Source organism: Tyto alba, unplaced genomic scaffold (genome assembly GCF_018691265.1).
Source record: "Tyto alba isolate M040663 unplaced genomic scaffold, T.alba_DEE_v4.0 Super-Scaffold_14, whole genome shotgun sequence".
NCBI lineage: Eukaryota > Metazoa > Chordata > Aves > Strigiformes > Tytonidae > Tyto > Tyto alba.
In genome coordinates this window covers 8,710,938-8,738,776 of record NW_024881276.1, presented here as the reverse complement: position 1 = coordinate 8,738,776, position 27,839 = coordinate 8,710,938, and the positions used below count along the sequence as shown (strand labels likewise).

General features: G+C 39.7%; 1 protein-coding gene across 1 annotated transcript in view; it reads right to left on the bottom strand.

Annotated features, from left to right (window-relative positions):
• Positions 1-446: 446 nt before the first annotated feature.
• CLCN4 (chloride voltage-gated channel 4) overlaps positions 447-27,839 on the bottom strand; it is a 42,557-nt gene continuing 15,164 nt past the window's right edge. Inside the window, exons 4-12 of the mRNA XM_032986935.2 lie at positions 24,335-24,522; positions 18,868-18,990; positions 17,062-17,268; positions 16,889-16,969; positions 15,782-16,327; positions 13,308-13,494; positions 10,482-10,880; positions 5,752-5,968; positions 447-4,226 (exon numbers count right to left, since the gene is read on the bottom strand). Of these exons, the coding sequence (XP_032842826.1) occupies positions 4,136-4,226; positions 5,752-5,968; positions 10,482-10,880; positions 13,308-13,494; positions 15,782-16,327; positions 16,889-16,969; positions 17,062-17,268; positions 18,868-18,990; positions 24,335-24,522 (2,039 nt within the window). The 3' untranslated portion in view covers positions 447-4,135. The remainder of the gene's footprint in view (positions 4,227-5,751; positions 5,969-10,481; positions 10,881-13,307; positions 13,495-15,781; positions 16,328-16,888; positions 16,970-17,061; positions 17,269-18,867; positions 18,991-24,334; positions 24,523-27,839) is intronic.

The window sequence follows — 27,839 nt, the reverse complement described above, 5'->3', positions numbered from 1 at the left end:
AAGCAAAACAATATTCATAATTTTAGCTTCATTCCAACACGGAATCAGTGGGTCTCCTGTAATTCTTAAACTTTCTTTTTCTGCTTCATCAGAGCATAAGAATTAAGAATTAGTATCACTGACAGGCAAAAACTCTGGCTATGTCATCCATGTTCTGTACTTTAGTAAACTTTCTGGTACAGATTGCTTCAAGTACACATCAGCAGCTGAATGTAACTGAACACGGTTCATGCAAAACAAAGGTACAATACTGAACTTGCATCATTCAAAGATTTTTGTTCTCTTGTTTAGTTTGACATCTTCAAAGTCCAACTGCTTGAACACAAGGATTGAACTGAGGTTGCATAAAGTGAGCACTGTATAGTATACTTACATAACTCTCAGCTTGGTCAGTTTATGTGACTATCTTGAGCTCTAAAAATTCAAATAAATACTTAAGGCTGAGATCTATGCCTCTTGGAGTCTATTCAGTAACTTCTGAGACATATTTGCGAATGAAGATGGAAAACAGTGACTGATAATGGGCTTGTTATGGGGAAATACATTAAATCATTACATAAAAGAACTGCATTTTTTGAAAAAAGCACGCTATTAATTTATATTAAAACTGTTCCCCATCCAGCCACTCAGGCTAAAACAATGAAGACTGTAGCATGGAGGAAGTTCAACAGAAAGATTTATAGCCAATTATCATCTCTGGAAGCGTCTGAAGTGCTAAGTTTTCTGATTAGCAAAGTCTGCCCAGTTTCAAAACCTTTCTTGTCATTCTAGCATCACCTCAGCCTTGAGACCAATGTGCTTCATGCCAAACAGGTGCAGTTAGCTGTGACTATGCCATTTCTGGAGAGCTAGATATCAGTCCCTGCTCTAAGGGGCTTTAACATATTTTGAACAGACACTGAAACAAGGAGCAGCAACCTAACCATCCATGTACAGTTATACATCCAGAGCTTTTTATCTTGATCCCTTAGATATTTAAACCATTCCATCTAAATAGGAATGTGTTTGATAGAAAAGAGCTGTACGCTCATTTACCTGCCTTCTGCTTGGAGGTTAGTCCCAGGGTCAAACTGCACCCTCAATAAGTGCATAAATCTCAATTCCTTCTGCTATTGTTTCTTACAAACCATCAAGCTGGTTCTGTGGACCCTGTTCTTAAGTCCTTCAAGCTCCTCATATGCAGTCTAATAAGATGAGGTAACAAGCTATCACAGGGCTGATTGTTGGTTTTAGTGGATCAGGCCTCTGGGTATTAATGCCACAAATATATATATAATAGCCACAAAAGTTTATGCCTATGCATAGCCACAGACCGAGTTTAAGCTGATAACTCAAGTCGATACCCAAGTGAGTTTGTATTCATGGCCAGTTTAACCTCAAGTGACTCCATGTCTTTTTTCTCAAGAAAGGACAGCTTTTTTCTGTGTTGATATACCATCCTGGTTCCTGTCAGCAAACATTGTCTTCAGTACTATGAATGCTCTTCAGAGTTAACTCTGCCATGGACATTATAATGCAACATGGACTGAAATTTCCTTCACTAACAGAAGGCTCTAGGCTTCTCCTTTTCTTTGATATACATGAAGCCTCGAGTTTGATTTCAAATAACAAATGAATTCACTTCCCAACATATTTCTCTTGGTTTATGAGCAAAAGAGGTATTTAGAAGTGTTCAAGTGGGGAGAATATGAATTGTTGTTTCCTATGTAAACATCAAGGAAGATGGAGAAAGTGTTCAGCAAACAATATATATATTAACCTTAAGAGCTATAAAAGCGAAAAGTAGAACACAGTTCTTCAATTTTAATTTCAAAACAAGATTGTTCTCAAAAGTATTTATCTTAGTCCAAATCCCTCAGGTTCTAGTAGTCTGGAGTAGAAACTGACATTTGTACTAAGCCCTGCTTGGGTTTAATTGTAGGAATAAACTGATTTTATTTTATGATGGCATCTCCATTCAAATGAGGGAATCCAATGTCTATGAGCTTGGTTGTTGACTTGGTTGTTTTTTTATGAGTTTGGTTGATGACAGCTTCACAGAAAAACATAAGAAACGAGAATATTATGTTTTATGTCCTATTTTCAGAAGGAAATGGTTGCTCAGCTCTATAGTTTACATGGTTTTAACAATATCCCTTTAATAATACATTGTACTGCAGATGTTCAGTTAACAAAAAGTATACACTGAAATATTTATGGACTTTGGCCAGAGCTACATATATTTATATTAGCCTGTTGCAAACGTTATTGTTAAATGGAGTACTTAGCAGATTAAAATTATCCCTTTACTTCCGTTTCTTTTACTTAAACAATTTGGGTCATACTCTGTGAATGCAGTGGGACACATGCCAGAAGGAAGCAGGGTCACCGGAGATAAGAGGAGGAATTTGTGACATGTAACTTTGGGCATCTAACTGAAGGTGCACCTGGTTAGTTGTGTCAGTATAGGGACACAATAATCATGCACAATGCCATACAATTTGGATCAACATTCTGGCTTTTGTCTGGAGTAAGCAACAGGCTCTTTGTCATGAAAGGGCTCACTTCATCTCTGTCCATGAAGACCATCTGGACACAATGGACTTGAGCTACTGGTAACTGTATGAATTTGAACAAAAATACCAGAGGTCTGAGATGTCTAAATAAAGGGACCAGACTCTCACATGGTCTGAAGGGGATTCAGGACATCTGAGTTAGGATGCAACCTCTCTCCAATCTTTACATTTATAGTTATAAATCAAACACTGGGTAGTGTGGATTATGTGTTACTGAGAGTATAATTTGGACTTCTGTTACTGACAGCAGTACTACTAAAGTGCTAGGATATTAAAACAGACAATGTTGACTCTGTGCATCTCACATAAGACCAGAACAAAGGGGGTTAGGAAAACTGAGCATTTTTACCTGAATGGCTTGGAGGTCCAGGGGCTGTTAAGTCTTGTGTTCTTGCTGCAAACAGATCAATAAGTAAAGCTTTGCTATTGTTTGCATTCTCAGTCCCTTTGATCTTATCCAGCCACAGCATTGTGGGGAGGGATTCCACAGTCCTGTGACTGGCAGATGCATAAAGGGTAGATCTGCTACAGAATAAATGTCTGGGACTGTTAAATTAACTTCAGCAATCTCTAGGCAGGTGCAGACAAGTGCCAAGAAATAGCAGTGATGAAAAGGAAGTAAATGGAGAATCAGGAATCAGTGCAGAACTTCATCAGTTTTTGAAAAATGATGATGTACACGAGGGGAAACAGGTGAGGGATTCAATCTCTTGTCACTAATATTGACAAGAGCTAGATACCAGTCTCCCTTTAGTGCCTTCAAAAATTCCTCCCCAGGCTTCTATGTTTTTTCCTGTTGTCACAGCAAACCACATAATACTAAAAGTTACAGTACCTGTATGCAAAGTTGCATAGAGAAATAATAAATCTGTACAAATAAGTCACATTTCAACATTAATAAATAGAAGCTGACTGACAGAAATGCTAAAGTGTATAAAATTCAAAGGACTAGAGAAGGGGACACTATGTTTTAAAATGAGTTGAAGCGTGGTTTTGCTCCTTTAACTCCAGTCCTGATTCACTTAACTTTCACAAAAATAAATGAAGATGGCAACATTTTTCATTTTAAAATATGATGATTTTTTCCCTTATGAAAATGGTATAATTCAGTAGCAAATAAATAGCCATGATTTCAATAATAAAACCAACTGACATTGCTCATACACACTCTCTAGTTTGGAACACAAATCTTTGTCTCTGTTAACAGCTTATACATAAACAGTGTCTGATAGTCTTCACACCTGCCTCGAGAGTTACTGTGAACGTTGATGCACCCCACTGGTGCTCCTGGCTCTTTGTCTCTAAGCACCACATCACTTACTCCCACCAACACTCCAGTTGAGCTGTTGGGAATCTCATTAAGGAAACACAGCTTGATGTCTGCAGCTGCTCAGAGCTTCTAAACTGCCTTCCTCATTAAATAAGTGGCATCCTGCATCCACCCCCTCTGTCAGAGGCATATTGGGCCATTCCTCATACACATTACATTTTCTCTTTAAAAAAAATGAAACACTGAACATAGCCTTTGTGTTAATCTAGAAGGGATTCCTTTGGGGTTACTTTCTTCTTCCTTTACCAGGCTAGTTAAACATGATAGATTCAGGGTCCTGGTTTGCCATTTGAGCCATATGTCTTAATACATCCTTTTTAGTTATGATACCCAGCAGCCTCCTAGAGGAGAAAAGGAAAGGAAAGGTCAACAATCACCTCATGCATTAGGCATTTTTTTTTTCCCCTGTTCAGCTACAGGGACATTTTGTGAGTGCTTCCATATAACACTGTCCATCCCCTCCATTCTTCAATAATTATCTTTCACAAAAGCATTCTCACTTTGTGTATTTCTACCACTCCAGCCATGATCATGAAGTTAAATACTTTGGGTTGTTATCTCTTTTTGTTGGGATCGTGGCTCAGTGAGGAGTTACAGCTACTGACACTTTGTGCGACAAAGTAATGAGTTTACTTAGGCTCATGCTGCAGAGGACCAACAGCTCAAAACCAAGGCACCAGTGCCCTGCACTGGGGCATGGGGTTTACTGATACATGAACTAAACTAAAGCATGGACTTTCTGAAACTCTCACTGTCCGACAACATAATTCCTTTAACTTTGAGTGATAATTTCTCATTTATATGATCCTAAATGAATTCTATCTGTCAGGAAAGATGAGGCCTACAGGACATGTGGCCCCAAGAGTCAAAAACTTCCTAACGCTCAGTATTCAAGTGCTTTTATTTCCATTTCTTGAAGGACACGAGGCACTGAATTTTGAAACGATGTCATTGTTATAGATTATTCCACCTTTCATTTCATGTAAGTGCTCAAGATCAAAATTTCCAAATCGAGGCACCTAAAATCAGGACCTAAATCTGTGTTCTGATAATGATCCTTATTTTCTTAATGCTGAGGACACTGCATCAGTAGTAACAACAGGTACTCAATATTTTTGAATAACAAAAAGGCGTTTTGCAGAAGACTAAATTTTAGTCTTCTACATTTGAAAATGATGTCTCTGGTTTTGCTATCCTGTTGTAAAGTTTCTTCCTACCACTAGATCCTGGGATGAGCAATGATCCCAAAATTGCTCAAATCCCATTAAAGTTACGGCATGTTATTTATAGTGCACATGGTGCAGCTTTTTACTCTTCTAATTTCACATTTGCCTGCACTTCTTCAGTGGTTTATGTGGACTTTTGGTTTACATGCCTTTCCGTTACAGAAAGCTGAACAGATTAATTTTCTTCCACTGGCATCTTTTTCACAGTCTTCACAAGCATCTAATCTAGCTGGATGTCTAGAAACAGGCACATCCTTTGCAAGCAATACTACTTGCCAGATCTGCCTCTCTTGAAAACTGAATGATAATGGGAATCAGAGCAGTTTAATTCGTATTTATCTTCACCTTACCTAAATGAAAATACACTAAGGATTTGAGAGAACAGAATGAAACATGACACCTGCAAGGGTTATTGTCGTTCTAAACCTGATTTCTTTTGCTGCACTGGAGAAACACTGGGCGTGTTTCCCATATTCTTCCATTCACAAAATAGACAAAATAAAAATATTCGTTTGACTGTCTCAGAGGTGCCGATTAACTAGTTACTGTCTATAGTTGGATTTAAGCAGGAAAAACAGTGTTTATGTTAAATAAAATATCTTGAGATTCTCTAGATGTGCTTGACTCAGCATCTACTCACCCACTGCGAGTGACAAGACACTGCCGGAGTCCGAGTTTCCGGAAGATATCTACCACGGTCTCCATTGGCGTGTGGTCAGTGACAGTGAAAGGACTCAGGTTGAGAATACGCCTCAGCTTCAGTGGATGGGGACTGTTGGGTGGCAGTTCTGGGGGGTCTTCAGTGAAGTACACAATGGAGTTGCTTACCACCCCATCCTGACGCTGTCTTGCATTCTCTGTACAACAGAAAGATTAAGGTAGACAGTGAGTTAGGCTTGGTAACAAAATAAAAAAATAATTCTCCTTTGGAAAGCAAATGTATTAGTTGCTTTTTGTCTTTAACATACCAAGGTCTCAGAAGTTGGGTTAATGAGTAAACTTGAATTTCCTTGATACATTGTTCCATTGAAGATAATGTAAGAGATATTTTTACAAACGCATACTTTTGCTTGGCTGGGATAATGCTTTTCTGAATAAATACGCAGCTCATTGCACTCACAATCACTAATCTAACTTCTGTCAAATTCAAATTTTTATTATATGTAATTTCCTCCACTGTGAGAATCACAACAGAAACTTCTGTTATAAGCACAGAGAGTGGAGTCAACAGCTGTGTATGGTCCCAGCTGGCTTGGAGCACTGTGTTTGTTCCCAGACATCTCAGTGGAGTTGGGGAAATCTGGGCATAGTGAATGGATTTAGGAACACAAAGCTCAGGAAAGACAAATTCACATCCCAGGGATCTGGGGGCAGTGTGGGTGTTGTTCTAGACTGGCATAACTCTCTGGCATGCTGGGTGAATTTTGTGGTTTTGCACTTAATTCCTTAAATAGAATTTGCATTTTAAAATAGCATAAAAAATTAACATCCTACATAAAGGAAAATAGTAAAGGGAGGAACAATATATAGCAGTAAATGAGTTTGATACATTTTTCTCAACTACATATTTGACTGCTTTCAAAAGCTCAAAAGCTATAATTCATACTTTGATCAAGCTATGAAGTAAACTTCACACTACATCTGGAGTTTACATGATCAGTATAAGCTTCTTACTTTAAAGTGTGCTTCAAGAAGAATTCTCAGCACTGAAGTAGTTTATTTTCTTTGTAGCGTTCACCTCATTTCTATTCAGGATGAGAACAATATATGAGTTGGATTTCCAAATGATAGAAAACTTCTCTCTCCCCAGAATAAGCATATCGTGAGTTTGGCTCTGAGGGTTTAACTCTTTTTTCTTTTTTTTTCTTTCTTGTATAAATTCTTAGAAACGGTTAGAATTATTATCTTTGATTAATATAGGTTGCTTCTGTTCTTGAGACGTACGGCAAATCAGATGTACTCAAAGCGTATGCATATATTTTTGGAGCTCACTGCCATCAATCAAAGTGCTTAAACCTGCTCCTGTGACTTGTAACGTGTGGACAGTAATGGTTTCCAACATGTTCCAGCTGCATTTTTTTCCCTTTAACGATCATTGTCTTGTAATATTTCTGGAACTGGAGCAGTGCTGGTTCAAACCTATTATCAGTACAGTGTATGATTTTCAGCGTCCTCACCCCACATATTACAAGCCCTATTGCTATTTATAGGAATGTTGCTTACTTTGTCTCATCTTGTTTTGATTCATACATCTAATTTCAAGTGTGAATATGCTTGCATAGCTCTTTGATATATGATCTGTGCTAAGAGGTAACATTAATCAAACTGAAGGTAACCCCCACCCTTTGATAAAAACCCTTGACAGCTAGGTATTTCCTTCCCAAAGCTGCACCCAAAGCAATAGGCCCAAGCTTTTCAGTTACCACATTGCTGTTCCCAAGGCAGCAACGACCCTGGACAACAGTGATTAGCCAAAACCATGACTTCACTCTTCAAAGTCAAACATCTCTCTGGAGAAATTTGAATGATGTAGTACTATTGAGAAAATTCAGTGGCATCAGAAAAATGGGGGACTTTCTATGCAGCCTTACTGGAAAGGGGAGTTAAAGGTAAATCAGAACAACAGATCATTTTTGCAGTCAGTGGGTAAGAAAAACAGATATAGCTTAACAGAAAGAGCAAAGCAAATGGATTATGATGTCTGGTTCTACAGAGTAATCTATGCAGAAGGCTCTTGTCACAGCTAGAGAGTGAATTAGTTCTCCCAAATGTGAAATGGTCTCTTGCATTCAGAAGTTCATACTTCACAGCCTATATTAACTATGTTGCTCTCTCAACTCCATGTTGGGAAAAGTACATTCTACAGGCCATCTGGCTTGTGTCCAAGACTCAGCCTTTTGTACAATGCCTCTCAAGCTGGCCAAATTTAAGAAGAGCTATACAGGATCAAATACTCCCTTCTTAAGGCTGTAAAATGCATGCCATATAAAATGTAGAAACCTATTCCCAGAGAGTAACTGCCCACTTGCTCAACAAGGACCAGTGGAAGGATGCAATCCTGAAAGTGCTTCTGAGCAACTGGAAGTGGCCTTGCCATTCATTTTACAGGGACCTGATGTATTTCTAGACTGTGCTTAGTGCTCCACTTAGTAAGAAAGAAATTATGTAGGGGTAACTCATGAGGCAGAGAGGTGTGTATGAACATGTATTTCACACATCTATCAAGTCCATTCAGCCATGTTGCCATTTATAACTTGAATCAAAAGACTGTTCCTCAAACTTCTCTGACTCGCTTCAGACATGTCTAATCTTTCTGCTTTTAGAGCAAGGGCTCTGCATCTTCACTCCATGTAATTTTCCCACTGACATACCTCCCTGCAAGGGAGACACAAAAGGATATGAAGCTAGGATGGCAACAAGGGTTACAGCCACGACATGGCACAGACATGTAGAAGCCAGACACAGGGTAAGCTAAATACATCTAATTAAGGTTTTTGCTTCTTACAGGGGAATGCAGAAGACATTTGAAAATCATTAGCAAAAACAAGATGAAGTACAAACTATTTTATAAATGGCATCAGCTCTTGGCATTTACACATTTGGTGAAACTTCAGACACATATTTACTTTCCTAGCTCAGCCATACAGGGCATCTTTTATTACTGCCAAAAGAAGATTAGCTCTCTGAGAAAAGCAGTTGTCTGAAGGGAGTATTACAGCTAGAAGCCTTGGACTTCATCTTGGTGTCTTTAAAATATTCTTATACTGAGATTGGTACACAGAAGATTATAACTTCAGGGAAACTTTGTCTGCTTGTTTTTGGAGGAGGGAGAAAGGAGCAAGCAATGGTAGTGGGTGTTTAATGAAAAAAGTTAGATTCCCACACTCCTTGGAAGTTAATTACAATTATATAATTAGAGGAGCTGTAGAACTGGCAGTAAGGCCTGTTCTGCTTTCCTGTGTTTTGGGAAATTAGTGATGTAACTAAATGTAAAATTAATTTAGTTCATAAACTATTTTCTCTAACTGAAATTACAATTTACAGCACAGAAAGGAAAAAATGGGAAAATAATTTCTTACTGAATTCTGCACTACATTTTAAGAGGAGAAAATTGGGCTCTGTTGTTTCTTTTCTTCTTCTGCATGTAGTATTGATGCAGCATGGATGACTTCCTGCTATGGGATGAGAAGAGGGCAATCAAGCTGAGTGTCCTTAAACAAATGAATATAAATTTTAGGTCTAATCACTTAGACTGAGTCTTTTACACCCAGGAGATGAAAATAAATATGTGTTAAAAAAAAAAAAAAAAAAAAAAAGTGTGTTTTAAAGAGCATTGTCATTTCATATTTTACTTTAGTTTTGTGAGAAGTGAGCAGGAAAGTGTCCCTCTAAAATAGACCTGATTTTTCATTTATGGACTTTCTTTTCTGAAGAATATGGGAGTTTCCATCTGAGACAACAGCTTTTTAAAAGTGCCTGAAGTAGAAGGATGAAAGGCCCACGCAGAGGAATAATTCCATGTCACAGAGATTTGGATATGCCAGACATTCCACTTCCTTGCAAAGTATAAGGCAACTATGCCCAGCCAGCATCCTGTCTGCCTGCCCAGCTGGCCCTCAACACCATAGGACTGCCAGAATTGGGATCAGACTGTGAGGTTGATTTGCCAGGCTCACAGACCTCTGCAGCCCTGGACACCCTGGGCACAGCAAAGGTAGGGACACTTGCTTTCATCCAATATATTTGTCTTTTCAATCCCCACCTAGCTATCAGGCCAACCAGGAAAGGACCTGATGGGTCAAAACCTGTAGTGATCTGGATTGGGCTCTCAGGTTAACCAGCCAGCTATCCACTGGATGCTTGACAAAACTCAGCCATCTTTACCAAGCAACATCCTCCACTGAAACACTTTCCACTCCTACCACAAAAGGTCTACATGTGAAAGAAACTGAAATAGTGCAACAGAAAGAAGCACAGGGATTTGTACTTCATCAAAGGGTGACAAAGGTTCATGATGGCCTGGGCTGTTGCTGGCAGCCTGTAGTGATTGCAGGGAGCTCAGCACTGCAGTGACTTTTGATCTGGTTCTTATAAAATTTCTCACCATGTGATCCAGGTTTATCTCTGCTGTCTATAGCAGCACCGTATCATACTCTTGTGAGTGACAACAAAATTAAGCTCACAGAAGTCTACCAAGTGGTATGTTGCAATAGAAGAGCTTCCAGCTATGGGTCCTAATAACTAGTAAAAGCCAGACTTGGGGAAAAAGTTAGGTTTGGTTCTTATTTGTCCATTCTCCAAGGTGAATAACACTGGTATCATCCTACCCTATCAAAATCAAACTTGTGTGTACACTGATACTCTACTCACTTATTGCAAGAATGAGCTCTCGTCTCTGTGCAAATCCAATAAGTCTCTCTGAGTCTTTTGAAACCACTACTGGAAAGCCATTGTAGTCAGTCTCCTTGATTAGTGTCTCGACATCCTCCACCGTCATGCTGTCCTGCGTCAGAACAGAGAGAGGAGCTTCACCACGCCTTGGTCTCATGACATCTGTTGCCAGGGTTCGGTGGGTGAATTCATCCTTCACATCCAGAAATGGGTAACCGTTCAGGTGAATGTGAGCTTCGTAGATCCCTTCCTTCCCAAAGGCATCTGCCACCCACTTGCTTGTGACAGCTGCAGCCATAAGAGGTACGATGTACTCCAAGCCTCCAGTTAGCTCAAACATAATCACCACCAGCGAGACCGTCATTCGGGTAACACCACCTGCCAAAAAGGAGAGCAGTCAAGTTTCCCTCAGTGCTCTTGAAGAATGCATACTAAGCATCTAATTAATATTTTTGAGTCTTATACTCAAAAAGGCATGAGATTATTCATGCTGAGTACTTTGCCCTTACACTTTGTGAAGTATTTTTGGGCTTATTTCACTGAAGAGAGATATTTTTCATCTACTGCAGTTTTCATCAAAAAAGATTGAGTGAACTTGCTCAAGTCAAAGATGCTAACATTGAAAAGTAAATAATGAATGCTAGAAGACTGAGCTATCAAAGCAGAAAGCATGCCAAAAAATCAGCTGTACTGGATACCTGAAAAACTAAAACTGAATCCTACCATTAGCCCTCTAAATGTCTCCAAGAATCAGGTAAGTCCCACAAGTGGGACAAGTAGGAGCATTGAAAGCTGGCCTTTGCATTGGTTTACCTATCACACTCATACGGAAAAGAAAGCTAAACATTATCTTTGGGCATGACAGTTACAAAATCCTGTGTAAGGACAGTTTAGGGCCACTGCAAGAGCTACATTTCAGCTTAAACCCTAGCTTTTGATATTAGTATAACATGCAGTTTGAACTGCATGTAACTTGGTTTGAGGCCATCTAGGCATGCAGCTGTAGACAGGCCATAGCTATAGTTTTCAGACTAGTCTTTCTGTATTAATTTCATAAGTAACTCTTTCCTCCTTCAGTTTACATTAAAGAATAAAAATAATCATATAACTGCAGACAAGTGTGTACATATCACTGAATTATTAGGTAACATTTCTTTGCCTCTGTTCAAAAGGTAAATGTAATAAATCTGCTATTTTTAGGCCTCAAAGTACAGCACCATTTTAGATGAGAGAAATCAGCGAACAGGTCATTAAAAGATGCTTTTAATCTAGCAGCATATAGGAAAATTAAATTGTTGATTATTTAACACAATGATCCGGATATGACTTTCATCTGAGGAATGTCTTAAACTTCTGACTCTGAAAAGCTGAGAGCAAATACCAGAGTAAGGATCATTTAATACTTGCTCTACATCTTACTCTAAGTAAGATGGGTCTTTGGCTGAAGAATAAGCAGTGACCACTATATGTCTCACCATATGACTAAAATCACTGCACCTTGATTTGGACTTTTAAAAGAGGAAGTGATTGCTAACTAGCAAACCAACTGAAATATCAGAGAAAAAATTTTGTGTGTCATTTCTTCTATGAACATTAATATCATGTATGGACAAGAAGAAATGCTTTATTCTTTCTGAAAGTGAGATTCAACTTAGTTACTTCAGCGTGTCTACTCTGCAGTGTTCACATCCAAAGGGGTCACTCAGATTGCCTTTGCAACCTCTGGAGAAGAACAGTCACTTTCGAGGCCAAATTCATCTGCTTCGTTTTAGATATCTATTGTCAGATGAGACTGATCTTTCCGGTATCTCATTTTACTGTATTGATGGTGAAGTGTATTAACACAGCTAGCTCAGATGTTGATATCTACATTATGGACATTAAATTTAGACAGATAAATCCCACCCTTATAACTGATTACATAAATGATCCTACTTTTCTAACAAGAGACTCCAAAACTGAAAAAATTCCAGTTCTTCCCTGAGTATATCTTTCATTTTAAATCTACCCAATTACATTAAACATGTGTTATGCATCTCCACGATTATTTCATCATCTAATGATGGTATCAACGACAACAACAAAAGGAGGGACAACATACAAGTACAGAATGGGGAAGATATGATAAATCAAAAACGTGTTCAGATGGTATGATTGTAATATTCCTGTTGCATCTATGATCAGAAACTTTATATGTGAGGTATTGTTCAATGATCTTGCTTTAATAGTTAACAGATCATTCTTGTTATATACAGTAAATCATATTGATTGAATGTTATCAGAAATTGGCCTATGGTGAAAACAAAAACAAAAAAACAGCCCAGTTCACTATGGTGTGACACACAGCCAAAAAAAGACACAAAACATTCATCTTTGTGTAGCTTAAAATTTGGCCAGAGCTGGGAATTTTGTTCCTTGCATTGAGACCACAGTCTAAACAAGGTATTTAGTCCACCTACAGTGGATTTAATTACATCAAAAGGAAAAAAAAAAAAAAAAAAAAAGGAAGAAAAGGCAAAAAATCTCCTTCCTGGAAACCTGCAGCCTAGTTTTTAATTTCCATGTGCTTTCTGGCAGAGTACAAGGAGTAGGCATTGGTGACTGCAAGCCTCTGTTTTGTTGATTACCTGGTAGATCACTGGAGAGACCATTTGAAGAATCTGCTCATGCTTTAACCCATTATATCTATTTTGTCCAGAAATGCCAGCATAGAACCAAACATAAACATAGAGCCCTCTCAAACAATCCTTATGTCCCTAAATATCAGTTATCCATGCACAAAGTAATGGTCAGCAGGTACTGTACCCAAGCAAGCTGCTGCTCCCACCATAGCATAAAGTCCTGGCGTGACGCAGTCTGCCCCAGGTCTGCACCAGTTCCTGAAGATGATCCAGTCATGATGGTGATATGCCAGCTGCTCTACTCCGATCCCAACCATCCTGCCAGCCATGGCTCCAACAGCCATGCTGGGAATGAAGAGGCCTGAAGGAATCTTGAATAAAGTATAGACACATGAGCAACTTGACAAAAATGACCAGTAATTGAAATTACTGATCCAGCAATTTATTACTAGCAGTAAGAGAATCCAGTTTCCTTATTAAATGCTAACTTCAAAGGCTACAGTCTTTTGGCAGCCTACAGTGATGTTCCCCATGGTCTGAGTTAAGTTTCTACAGTGACTGAGTTTGCGTGGCTACATGTGTATTAACAGCTTTATAAAATTTTAATGACTTTCTTAAAAGTAATTTTGAGTCCTACCTGCTGCATCACACTGAATTTGATAGATAAATGGTGTTTCTGAATAATAATCTGCTTTTAAGGTCAAGATGCTCCTGTTTTTGCCTGTACTGCTTCCTCGAGAGGAAATCAGGAGCTGCTGATGGTTCTGTCACAGGCTTGAGAATAAGCTTAACTGAAAATAACATCTTAATTTCACCCTGTATCACACGGAGTACTTTACAGTCTTATTACTATGCTTTCAGGCTAAATCAGACCAGATTTTAAATTAAATGTCAAACATAGAATACAAATTTAGAGAAAGGAGGCTGATGGCTCAGAGGCAGCTATTTTTCATGTCAGTTTGCAATATATTTTCCAAGAAGCTTTATGAGTCATTACCTTGTTGTCTGCTGCACAGACAAATCACAAATCATTAAAAAAAAAAAAATAAATAAGAAAAGCAAATGAAAATTCACTTCACTGTGGCTATGTGCATTTCCTCCTAGGTGTCAAGTGCACCTCAAGTTGGAGACAAATTCCCTGGTTGAGAAGAAAACTCACATCTGTTGCAAGGTCTTGCCTGGAGTTTTCATTGTTTTTAGAGCAGAAAGGTTGCTATATTTTTTTAACTCTGGAAATATACCTTGAGCTTCCTAGACAACCAAAATAACAACCTCAGCATGGCCCAGGGCTGTTAGGGCTGCTAAGAGCAGGCACTAACAATCCCACCATATAGTGTTAATTTTGCTGATACAGTTGGATTGAGTCTTCCAGATTTGGTGGGTAAAGCTATTTTGTCCATTCTTTAACAGAATATTTGAAAATGTCAATTGCTTCTAACAAATTTTTAATATATAGAATAAATAAAGAACGACTTATCAAATAGAGAACCAAACTTAGACGTTTTTAAACAAATGAACAAGCATAACAACTGGCTGCTGGATATAAATCAGTTTCTGCAGTGAAGGACATCTCATTTCAAGCCTTCCTCCAGAAATATTACACCTGCAGCATCCAACTGCTCTTAATCTCCCACTTGTTCTCCCTGCTCAGGAAATGAGCAGAACTCAGTCACTGGTACTGAGTGACCTTCTACCATTCAGTAGCTCTTGTCATCAGATGGACAAAACATGAAGGAAAAGCAAAACTCAAAATTCCTACTATATTTGGGATAAAAGGCCTTCTAAAAGATGGATCATCGGTTCAAGCACAGTGTTTAAGAGAAAGATGAGATGCTTTAGCTTTGAGTGTGGTATAAAATATAGTCTGTAACTCAGAAAAACTTCCCATTGTCTGCTGCAATCAGATCCACAACTAAATGCTCAGATAATGAGAGCTGTAGACAGACAGATATGTGTTTTATATGGGCTCTAGCAATCAGATATATAAAACTCACCACAAATAACTTTGTATATATTGAAAGCTTGGATAAATTGTTCTTGGACCTTTCATCACCCATTTATGGGGAGGAAGAGGAGTGGAAGGAAAAAGTTGCAAATCCAGTATAATCAAATCATGTATCTGTCAGTCCTCCCACTCATTTCCTCTTTTTTTCAAGCTACAGTGCCTAAAAAGATTCAAAAATAGAACTTTTCAGCAACTTCTATATTTTTGTGAGGTTTTAAATGTGTATATCAGTAAATTTAAAGCTATTACTTCCCTGAGCATAGCTACCTCGAGGCACATTAAGATATTAATCCAAAAGACAAACAACAATATAAATAGCCCATATCCCAGAGAGAACTGAAAGAGAGCTGCAGTGGGAATCATCTTGAATTTGCTTATTAGCAACAATTTAAATTCCCACTCAGATTTCTTTTTCACTTAATAAAACCACAGATGACCAGAAGGTGGAAAAGCTGGGCTCACCCCTCTGCTGCGACAGGGGCCCACAGAACCAAGTGCTGGCAGGCCGGTGAACCCACAGGCATCTCAACGACACCCGCACAACTGGGTGTCTGTCCGAGGCACCCAAGCCCCGCCAGATAGACCGCAGCTGCTGACGGCACCCCATTTGTGCCTCGTGCTCGTGACAGCCTCTGCACCTGTCCCCGATTTACCTTCATGCCGAAAGTGAATATCGTGATGACAATTTTAAACACCAAAGCCAAGGCGAGCTGCCACATGGCGGTGTAGACTCCGGGGCCGGCGGGTCTGTCTGGAATGTCATCCACCGGCCGGGTCATGTTTGGGTCATTGATGTAGTCGCAGAGCTGCGAGGACTCCAGGGCACCGCAGTCGTTGAAGAGCTCTGAGATCAGCTCGCTGGTGCTCCTCCGGGTGTAGGGGTTGGGGTAGGCGATGATGGCAGTGATAGCTGTTATCACAATGACCTCCAGGACGGGGTATTTCCCCAGTCTGGTGGTTTTTCGCCTCCTACACCAGGCGATGTTGCATCGGATAAAGAGGGTCCCCCAGAGGCCACCAAAGACGCCGAGAAGGATGAAGGGGAAGAGCTCAGCCATGTACCAGGGGGTGTGGTACTCCACGTAGAACAGGACCAACCGGCTGTTTCCAAAAGGATTGATGGACCTTAGTGTGAAGGCAGCCACAAGAGCAGCAAAAAATGACCTCCAGAGGGTTTTCAGAGGAAAGTAGTAGCTGACCTAAAACCAAGCAGAGACCGTAAACACTTCACTGAATGTGGCAGAGAATGTTTGTTTTACTTATTCACTGGAGCACTGAGCACAGTAAGCCATCACCATGTGTTTCATCTGTGACTCTATGTCTGGCTTTACTGGGAACACCAGCCCTTACCACCACCAGAATGTGTTCACAAACGTGTCATAAAAAGGCATTTTCAGATTTGAGATAGGGAGCAGCAAGCAGTGAAAAATCGATAAATCTAAATCCAAAGTAGCTGGCTAGAGATGGTAAAGGTGCTCGGCAGCTCAGCCCATGAAGCAGCAAGCTGAAAGCTGGAGAAAGCTCAGCACAGTGATACATTTCCAGATTAAATAATTTTGTCTGTTTCCAGAAAGCCAGTGCTCTTCTTTTACTCAAATTATGCTAAAATACCTGGTTATTTCTTATTACTAGAAATCAAAGATTATTTTTGCTTTAGAAGAATAATAAGCATACAAGTATTTGAAAAATAAAGAGGAATATTAGAAAAAAGCAACAAGTGAAAGTATATTTATTGAAGCAAGTGGACTGCCAGGTCTTACCTCTTCCAGACTAAAAAGCACGCCTCCAATTGGGGCCCCAAAGGCAACGGAAACTCCTGCAGCAGCTGCAGCTGAGAGCACCTAAAAAGCAAATATTTGCGTACAAGGCATGAGTCCTTTGAAACACTGTGCATCTGGACAGGGAAATTAGAGATTATCTGAGCCAATCTCACCTCTCTCCTCTTTCCTTCATTCTTGCTGTACTTTGAGAAAAGGCTGCTGAAGAAGTTTCCGCAGCAACAGGCCACATGGACTAATGGCCCCTCTTTCCCAAGGCTGAGGCCTGAAGATACCACCAGAACCAAGGTGACTGTTTTAATTAAAAGTGTCCACTTTCCCAGGTATCCCCTAATAATGAACCCACTCAAGATGGTTTTTATCTGGAAAGTAGGAAGAACATGTTGAAGAACTGAAGAAACCTTTTCTCTTCTGAACTTGCAAATGGAGTTAAACCCCAGAAAACTTTAAAAAAATCACACATTGTGTGAAAAGAGACAGTGATGGAGAGAAACAAACCACAGATAGGGCAAGTTTCCCCCAGTGATAGCTGAGCAGGGTTTAAGCAGACCACATGTTTACTGTTCTTATGGGTGGTCCCCTGCATCGGTAAGAAGTCTCACAGAGATCAATAGAAATACAAAACTCTTACATATCTCTTTGGCTTACAGGATCAGAGTCAAACTAGACCCAACTTTAACAAAGCAGAAAAAAGCAAATAAGCAACCACGGATTTTTCCCAGTTAAAACAAGAAAAAAAAAGTTTTAAATATTTGGAATGGCCATGTCATAAAAGCATGCATGTATTATGAAATGAGAAAGTCCAAGAGATCCTATTTTTACACATTTCCTCTTGATTTTGCATGTGAGTGGCTAGAATAGAGCACAATGCACGTGCATCACAGACAAGCTGCAGGGCGGGATTTGGGTTTGGACTCTAGCCCTGGACATAGGCTGGAGCTGAGCATCACCTCACGAGAAATTTATCACTCAGAAACTAGATTTACAGTTAACTATGAAAACTTTGTAAAAACACATACAGATATATCAAACGTAACAAATACACACATGTGACTACTCTGAAACACAATAATTATTTAAATATTTCAAATTATGGGAGGGGGAGAAGGGTGTTGTTCTTAATTGTCCATGAAACATTTGGATGCTTCTCCTAGAGATGAAGAATAGAATTATGCCAAGATTTCTAAAATTTGGATTGTTGATTATGTCTGCCAGATTCCTAAGTAATAATCCCAGTGGCTCTATAACACTTTTAACAAAAGACTGCCCTGATTTCAGAAATTTTGAGTAACTACGTTGCTTGAATTACAGAGTTCCTCATTTGAACAGCTTAAATATGGACTAAGGCTCCATATGTAAAATACTGAAAACCAAGTAGATATTCTGGCTGCCATAATGCTGTCACACCAGCATGACATTGTGTACAAGGACACAATTTGCAGAAGATGGATGCCAAACACTTTTCAGGTATCCCAAATAATGGGCATCTCACATCTTCAGTAGCTTAAGAAACTTTAGCTTTGTAGACCTCCCTCTTAATTTTACATTTGTTTCATTTAAAGCCTAGCCTAGAAAATGACTGGTTTTGTCACTGGACCAAGTAATTTTATCCAAGGAAAATTTTACATAAACTTCTAATGAGTATTTGTCTTAGCCACAAAAAGTTGGAGTCCATAACGTGATGGCTGCGAGCTGTTGATTTTAATTCAAGCTCTGGCAATGAAGAATTATATACATCAACCTGTCACAGTGGCATCTGAACATTTTCTACTATGAAAAATTTAGATGGGCACCTTAAAGGCATCATGTTAGAGAAAGGAATGGAGGCAGATGAGATGGAAAGACAATCTTCTTGTTCCTGTGCTATGTCATAGTATGGTTCTGGAGTGGGAAAATTCGTCAAATTATCATTTCTTTGTTTTGTTTGGTATTTGGATATTCATCCACAAAGAGAAACTCACCTCTGGGATTCCAGAACCACAGGCATAGGGAGCAAACACTCTGACCAGGGAGACTGCCAGGAAAGCAAAACATAGAGCCCACATAATGTATAGAAAATAGTTTAGAATGTAAGCACTTGCACCCTAGAAAAATAACAGTAACAAACATTGTTAGACAAATACAAGTTGGGAAATCTCACGCTTCTACTAGGGATCATGATGGCATGGAGCCTGGTCTTCTCCTTTAAATGCTAGCTGCTGCTTTACCTCAGAGAGGACAAATGACTTTATATACCCCAACAATTTTATCATGTATGAAAAGAAGCAGCATACTAATATATACCTAGCCCAGTCCATACAGTTTCTTTGCAAGGAACACAAACACCTTAAACAGAGCATCTTTCAAGCACTAAAAAATTCAGCCAACTGCAAAAATTTCCAAAATATCAAACTAGTCTGTCATAAGAGCAATAGTAATTGGTGATTAAAAAGCACCCAGTGGAAGAATCTGCTGTGTTCGTTCCATGGTGGGTGACAGGGAATGAGACTCTGATACATCTTTGAGAGCTGGTATTCAAAGGTCAGTTCTCCATGCAGATGGTGATCTTTTCAAACAACAACACTGTGTATATCAGTAGCCAGTTCAGTTCACAAATGGGAAGGGTAAAACCGTAAAGAAATTATTTCCTTCTATATGATGCTGTCTATGATAGCGTTGAGACTCATTTGAAAACACAATAGCTTGGCAGATCTCACTCTGACACATCTCAGTCATTTTTGCCCTGATATTTTTAAAGCATTCCAGTCAATAATAAAACCTATCTTCAAACTGATTAGCTTTACTTTACTGACAGAATGGAAATGCTAACGATCATTAGCAATGGTTGACTGTGCAGCACCATAATGAAAACATAGTCAGTAGTCACCTTCAAACTTTCTACCTGAATCCAATGGTCAAGTCAAAACCATTGTTAAAATCTGCCTTGGAATACCCCTCACTCTTCACAGGCACATTTTTTGAGGTTAATTTCAAAAAACCCACCTACACAGACAAAAGAGAATCTAGTCAGATGCATTGAATTGATACAAGGAGCTTAAATCTTCAAACAATTTCCTCTAACAACATAACACTACAGAATAAAAAACGAGATGAAACTTAGTGCATGAATTGGTAGGAATCCTTCACCTCTAAGTGAACTCTTCCTACCGGATGCAATCACAGCTGCTCAAGAACATCGGGGCCCCTGTCTTTGCTCTGCAGGACAGCAGCCTGGATATCAACATTATGATAAATCAAGAAGGAAAACAGGCATTAATCAGTTGTATCGTGTCTTCAGATAACAGAGCTGGCCAAGCCCAGTTCCCAGTCACAAAAAACCTAGAGCTGAGAAGTCTCCCTGTTTTCAAGCCTGCAAGGAATCGACCTTTAATGGCACGGATACTTGCTAGCCTTATTTTCCAGGTCTCTGTCCAATTGAAAAGACAGTAAGGGAAGCACCGCCCATATCTTTATGGATATATTTGGAAGAAGGGCAATTTGTTAAGGTTCTCTTTTGCTTGCTGAAGTTAGCAGCTGCTTTTGCTGATAACAGCAAAAGAGCAATACAGTGCCATCCCCCAATGCCCTGAGACGAAGCAGTCATGGATCCCACACTTACAGTGATTGACATCCATCTGTAGTAAGCATGGATCTTTGTTGCTACAGCTGAAGACAGTCTCATGAATGTCTTCTCCCAGTGCTTTCAATTACAAACAGCTATGACAATATTTACTCTTCCTCTAGAGAAAACTCTGGACACGTTGCCCCAGGGCAAAATTCTCCTGTCAGTGTGAACCTGGAGTAACTCCAAAGAAGACCAACACCATTACAACAATTTGGCCCTACAAAGTTGAGTGAAAGCTGTAGTTTTGCTTCTAAATTCATTGGAGTCAAATTAACTTTGTTTCTTTTTACTTCTTCTTCTTTCACATCTCAGAAGTCATATGAAAACTATGTCCGCTCATTACTGCAATCACACTTACACCTACAGCACTGTGGCAGGACCCCACAAGAGTCTATATGGCCAGTTCAGTCTTATCCCTTGGGACAACTCTCATTGTTACATTTTCCAGATATCTGGTATTCTGCAGGTCTGGTTGCAGCAGTTTCTAATGATTAATAATCAGAAAACCTTTGGGAAGTGAAGCAGTAGTAACTCATTACATGCCATTACAAAGGCCCTGAATTAGTAAAAGTCTTAGGCATATACACTGGAATCAGAGACCAAAAAAAGCTCATCGGCAGAGATGATCCTGCTAAGACCTTTTCCACTATTGGCTTGAAGGACTCACCCTGGCAGCAATAGCAATGAAGCAAGTAGGGGAACTGAGCAAAATTTTGCATTTTAGTTTGCAAGACCAAGCAGTATTCTGGATCTGGTGTTAGTCCAGTTTAGGTACAAATGGAAAACAATTGAAAACCACTCTCACAAAGTCAGAAGAGTGAAATAAACCCCACCCCTCGCGATGCCATGGGGATCTCACAGTTTGCAGACTCCCTCCTGTGGACGTTACAGCAATGTGTCTCCTCAAGGCCCTCAAGACTGACAGATTCAAGGCTGTAAAACTGGGAAGTGGATTCCAACTATAGAAGCCCTTCTTTGTCTTGCAGGTCTCAGATTCATGGCAGGAGATCCAGAAGCCCTGGGATGGGAATACAGTCCATTGCTGGATCCAGTGTCACAAGCCATGGAAGGCACAGGGTCCTTTTCTCTACCCTGGACAGGTGTAAGGCACCAGAAATGGGGTCCTCAGCTCCAGAGAAGTTGAGATTGGGACCAAGCAGAATCTGCAGAATAGGGAAGCTCCAGGTCACCAGATACTGGCTAGAGATCTAGCTGAAGTGGGTGGTGTCTGGTGTGCTTTAACACATACACTCCTCCGGTGAATTTGAGGTTTTGAAACTCTCTTGCATCAAAAATACTCTTCAGTTGCTCTTTGGAAGCAGTTCAAGACCAGAGAGATGAAGGATATAATTGGTCAACAAAACAGTGATTAAGGAAGAAAGCATAGCCTCATATATGTCTGATGTGCTATTATGTTTTACATAATAATTTACATCAAGACTCTGCTTTGGCGTCATTTTGTAGGAAGACTAGAATGAAAACAATTTTCAATAAATGCCATAGGAAATGTCACAATTCTCAGTGAAAACATATGTACAGGGTGTATCACAGCCATAAGTTGGCAAAACCCCAAGGAAGAACTGATCTAAATCTTAGTCCTCAAAATGTCAAATTTAGTTGGCTATGATGAGAAAGAGTCACAGTCATGCATAAAAAAAGAAGACATGTCTGACCAGAGTACCTTTAGGGAAACTGTTCCAAATACTTTTTGTCTAAAATGTGATCCAAATTAGTCCTTCTGCACACTGCTGTTTTATAGAGCTGTTATGCAAATGTTGGGCACAAAGTGAAGCAATATACAAAAAAAAGAAAGTCCTGAAACTCAGTCAAATTCAGTGTATTTTGATCCCTCCTAGAGTCCTCTACAGCTACAAGAATCATGCAAAACTTGCCCATATCGTAATCCTTTTGTTACCAAACAGAATTTTTACTTTCCATATTCACATTTTTGTTGGGTCTTGCCTGGGATTTTAATGTAACAGTAATAGACAGCTATATTATTAATATTTACAGTGTCCACTGGGCCATAGCAGCCAGAAACCCACAGATCTTAGAGACTCATTTGTTTTGAGAAAGACCCTAAAACTGAGCCAAGATGAACCTTTTTTCCCCACTGTGGCAGTACACTAGGCGGTGAGAAGCCCAATTTCCATACAAAGTGAGTAAAGTTTCACACCGCTCATCTAGCTAATACCTTTCTTATAGGCCACAGCATACAACAGTCATGACTGCTTTATTTTGAGTATCAGGCGAAAGCAATAAATTTGCTCAAGGATGTGTTCCGTTTATATATTCCAGCTTTGCAGCATGTCAAACACATGCACAGGATTTCCAAATCCCATAACAATTGTAACAGTCTCCTCTTTCTCCTTCCCACATTTTTTTGTTCTCTTAAATTACAACATCGTCCCCAGCCCTGCAACTTTATACCAGGGTAATATTTCTTCACTCTTACAAAGACACAACCACCCAAACCATCTGTTGATGAAGACCAGCGTGAAGCTAGCAAACCTCTGGCAAAGGGAAGCTTGGCACCTTAGACAGTCAACTGTGCAGAGAGATTTTTGCCTGCGATTAAATGGTGGGAATATTCAGGAACAGTGAAAGTCCCACTACTTTCACTACAGTTAGTTAGAACTACGGAAAATTAGGCTACACATATTCACAGACTCTCTCATCTAGTACTACTTGTACTGTAAACCTAAAGCAGAGAGACTGTCACCCATTTTTTAATTGCCTGGCTGGAGATGATTTATCTCATATAAGTATATATTTCTGTCACCTATTATTGACCGAAATGCATTACCAGATATTTTTTTAGAAGTCCCATTACATACTTAAACCAGTTCTCTTCAAAGACACGTTCATTTCACCTCCATGTCATACTCAATTTTTGTCATATTCAAGTCACCTACAGAAATGAGAAGGAGGGTCGATTCAAGACTATAATTCTGTCCAAAAATTTGAGCTGTGAAGGGATCAATATATTGAACAGCTGAGGTTGAAAATAAAATGTCCTTTTTTGTATTTTTTATAAAAGTATTATGTGCTAAGAGAAACATAGAAAGGCTTCTTTTGATTGTCTTCAAAATGAAACTTTCACCTGCTTTGCACTGAAACATTATTCTTTGTATTTAAAATTACTACAATTTTAGGGAAAAAAAAAAAAAAAAAAAAAAAAGAAAAGAAAAGTCTAGGAAAAAAAAGTTCTTAAAAGATGAATTTCATGTCTGTCCAGATCAGCTTGTGCCCTTCGTGTCCTCTACCCCTGCAAATTTTTCACTTTGGCCGTCTCCCAGGGAGCCCATTATTTCCCCAGCTTTCAAGGCTAGCTAAATATTTTGCTATCTGATAGAAAAACTGATTGCAAGGGTATAACAAGCATTTCCTATGCAGCTCTCATTACCACTCACAGCATTTGAATGCATAAAAACCATCTGCAATCCTGAAATTTTCCTCTTAAATATATTTTGTCAGGGATCGCCTTTTCTGTCTCATAAAATGATGTTTAAAAGAAAAAACTGGATAGCAGCTCAGGTCCCCTGGTGATTAAGTTATGAGTGTTATGAAACACTTTTTATTTAATACTGATAAAAAGAGTCAGCGATCTCACAGTTTTCCAATTTCCATCACACATGACATTGAAACAATAGGACCTCTTCCAAGCTGAGCAGATATTGCTTGTGGAAATGTATTTTTTTTGCAGCACATTCAGTTCATTACTTTCTCTTTCAGAGAAACCCTCTGGAGGGAACATCAGCAAGTATGAAAAAAGGAGCGTTCCCTGGCCTGCTGTGACCCCAACCTCATCAGGTCTCCCATACCTCAGACTGGCTTACAAGAAGTTCAGACCATTTCTGCCACTGGGGACATTTGTCCCTGTCATCGAATGTAGTTTCATTAGACGTCCAGCAGCACTGCTCGTGGCTGTACCAGAAGGCAGACAGGCAGACACCCTCTTTCAGGTCTGTCATCCAATCCACAGCTAAATCGATCACTCCAGCTAATGTGCCTGGGAAAAGACATGCAGAAAAAGAAGACGTGGCATTCAAAACTATCAAGTTGCAAGGAAAAAACCATGATTTTGGGAAGCAGCTGCAATCTAAGCGTGAATATACCAAAGCACAAGGGGCAATCATGAGTCTGCAAAGAAACAGCCGCACCAGCTTGCTGTCTGATCCTCAATGCTCTCTCATAAGCGTTTATGTTAAATATTATCATTTTCAAAATGGACTGATTGCCAAATAGGGAAGGTGTAACTGATGTAGGGCCTGATCCTGCAGCCTGTCCCAGGCAGGTGCACCGTTTAACTGAGCTAAGGAGGGCTTCATGCAGAGCCTCTATACACACACCGAGCTGCAGGTCTCAAGCCACACTGTGTATTTCAGGGGTAGGAGAGGAGGAGGGTACGTATGTTCTCCTGCAGCCTTACTGGTCCCAACGCAGCCAGCTTTTAAAAGGATGATTTCAGTACAGAAACAATATGGATGCCAAATTCTGACTTATGAACTTAACGGAATGGGGCTGTCAATGTGAACGTTCATTAGCAATCCAAACACGCAGAATTAAATTATCCTTCAAGTGTTCCCTGTACCAAACGAACCCTTATTTCAGTTTTTTCCCAATAATTACACGGAGCTACAGCGACACCCGGTGGCCACAGACACAGGGAAAATTGATGTGGCCAGACCCCAGGGGAACAAAACAAAAAAAAAAAAAAAAAAAAAAAAAAAAAAAAAAAAACTAACACAAAACAAAATCTTGCTTGTCTAGGGCATTGGCTCCTCAGGAATAACAACCTGCCCCAGGACCAGCACCCTCAGAACAGTTGTGCCCTCACGAACACAACACCAGCAGGATGGGGAGGCTGGGGGCAGCCAGGACACCGAAAGGCAGACCTGCCTCCCATCCCTTGGGACACAGTTTCTGGAAAGTGTTAAAGCACCAACCGATAGAAAAGTCATGTAGTGTTTTCCAAACCCCTCTCGCACACAATGGAAAGTAGAAGTCAACAATAGTTTTACTGGTAATCGTTAATACAATTTCAGGAAACTGTTAAGGAATTTGAACAGAATTCATGGGTGCATTTCAGCAGGACTAAAACACTGAAAAAATGGTTTGGAAAATGTAAAATGGTTTGGTTTTTTTGCTTCCAAATTTTTTATTTTTGTGGGTCCAGCTCAGAATGCAATTACATGAAGCAGGGGTGGGGGGTGCTTCCCTTTCCCCTAGCAGCTGGGGCACACAGGTGGGTTTCAGGAGTCAATTTATTGGATCTGGAACTAAAATTTTCTGCTTTTCATTCCTGTGAAAGAGGAAAAAAAGCCAACATTTCAAGTAATTCAGGCATGTGTAACCTGTTTTTTATTCCACAGAACAGAAAAACCCCATAAGTGTTCACAGAGCTTTACACATCTTCTCACTCCCTTAAGAACAAAACCACTCTGACGAGTGATGTGACTCGTGTAGCAAGGAACAATTTTTGTTGTATAGGAATAATTTGAAGAACTATACAGAAACACTAAACAAGATCACAAAAAAAAAAAAAAAAAAAGCTGCAGAAGGGAATAATGATGTCTGTACCAATTATTTTCTTTTATGGAAACCTTGGCTTTCTCTTGCTTACTCTTTTCCATTTTCCCAAATTTCTACGGAAACAACGAACCATACTCCTAGATGATGATAAATCATTACATTGCTACTAATGTCAACATGCAGAGCTTACTAAGTTTTGCAGTAAACTCTAATTCCTCCTCCAATCTTCTTAAATGAAACTTTATATTTTCATTTAGGAAATAGTACAAATAGACTTCAGCCTTTGGCCAATAGAACCAAATGCTGTGCCTCTTGCATCTTTTGAGGGACCTTTGTCATCCTCTGCAGTGACCCCAATCTTCAAAGCTCAGTTCACACTTAATCAAGTCAACTGAGTATTAATGCTACCTAGCAGAAGGTGCAAAGGAAGGCAGGCTTTTGCATATTTTTTCCCCAATGAAGTTAATAAAAACAATGAGGAACAAACACTTAGCTCTCTAATACAACAAGTTCACATGCACCACGGTGCCTCTAAGAAAATTTGTCTCTAGGAAAAAAAATCCCTTTTGCTAAATGCCTTGGGGTCCACATAAAGAGGAAAATTTTATATGCTTTACAGCTAAGAAAATCTTTCCAAATAACAGTGCAATAGTTAATGCTTCACAAGCCAAGTAACCAGGGCTAGAATTTTTCCAAGTTCTGAATCTCTGCAACTTAAAATTAAACTAATGGAAGCTGCAGAGTGTTCAGCATCTTGGAAAGTCAAGCCTCTAATTTCTGGTGCTCATCACAGCTGCCTAGACATGTCACTGCACTTATGCAATATAGCATAAGTTTACTTCCCTACTTCTCCTGAACTGAACTTGTTCCCTTTTCTATGTAACCTCCTGCCTGGAATGAAAAATAATGAAGCATTCCAAAGCCAGGCAATGCTGAACCTCATTTTAGATACTAGCCTTTTACCTATCTCCATTTCCTTTAGTTGATGATGACTCATCCTTTACAAAGTCCTAATGAGAATGATAAAAATTTACTTTGAAAACAATGCACCTGTGCCAGAAAACTGCATCAACCCAGGTGGCATGGCACTGAATTACAAAGGAGATTTCTGCACATCCAGTTCCAGTACTGGAGCATTTCAGTATTAGTACAATAGTACCTTTTGTCACATAGCTTTAGAAAACATGGACATTTTTGCTGATCTTCTATAGATAGCATATACCTTTAGTTGGTTAGTAATGATTATGTTGAGGGATGATCACTAGTTTGCAGGCAGGATGGGCAAAGTAAAAACTCAGAATTCCTTAAAAATTAGTGCCTAAAAATTTGGCACTTCCACCGAAAATTTTTAGGGTCATTTCCCCATATATTGCTTTGTATTTCTCTAGAAATTGTGCAAACTTTACGACTGAGACAGGCCAATGTAGTACTCAGTATCTTTGTCTGGAGCATTTTGTGAGCAGTTTTCATCTGATCTCCATACCAAACAGCATTCATGGGTGTTACGCGTTGGACTGTGGCAACAGCGAGGGGCTCTGCTCAGGGCGATTTACGTGTGCCCACTCACAGGGGCAGGGTGCTCTGCAAGACCCTCACACCCTGGGTGCTGCTGCTTTCCCACTGCTCTCACACTCCTCACCAGCTCCTCTCCTTGGCCCTGGCAACGCCTGGGCCCAGCTGCCCAACAGCCCACCCGGTGTCCGTGTGTCTGAGGCAGGCTGCTCCCCTTGGAGCCGCGGTAGCTGCTGCCTGTTCAGCGGGGAAAGAGGGACCATGGAGGAGCCAAGCTGGTCC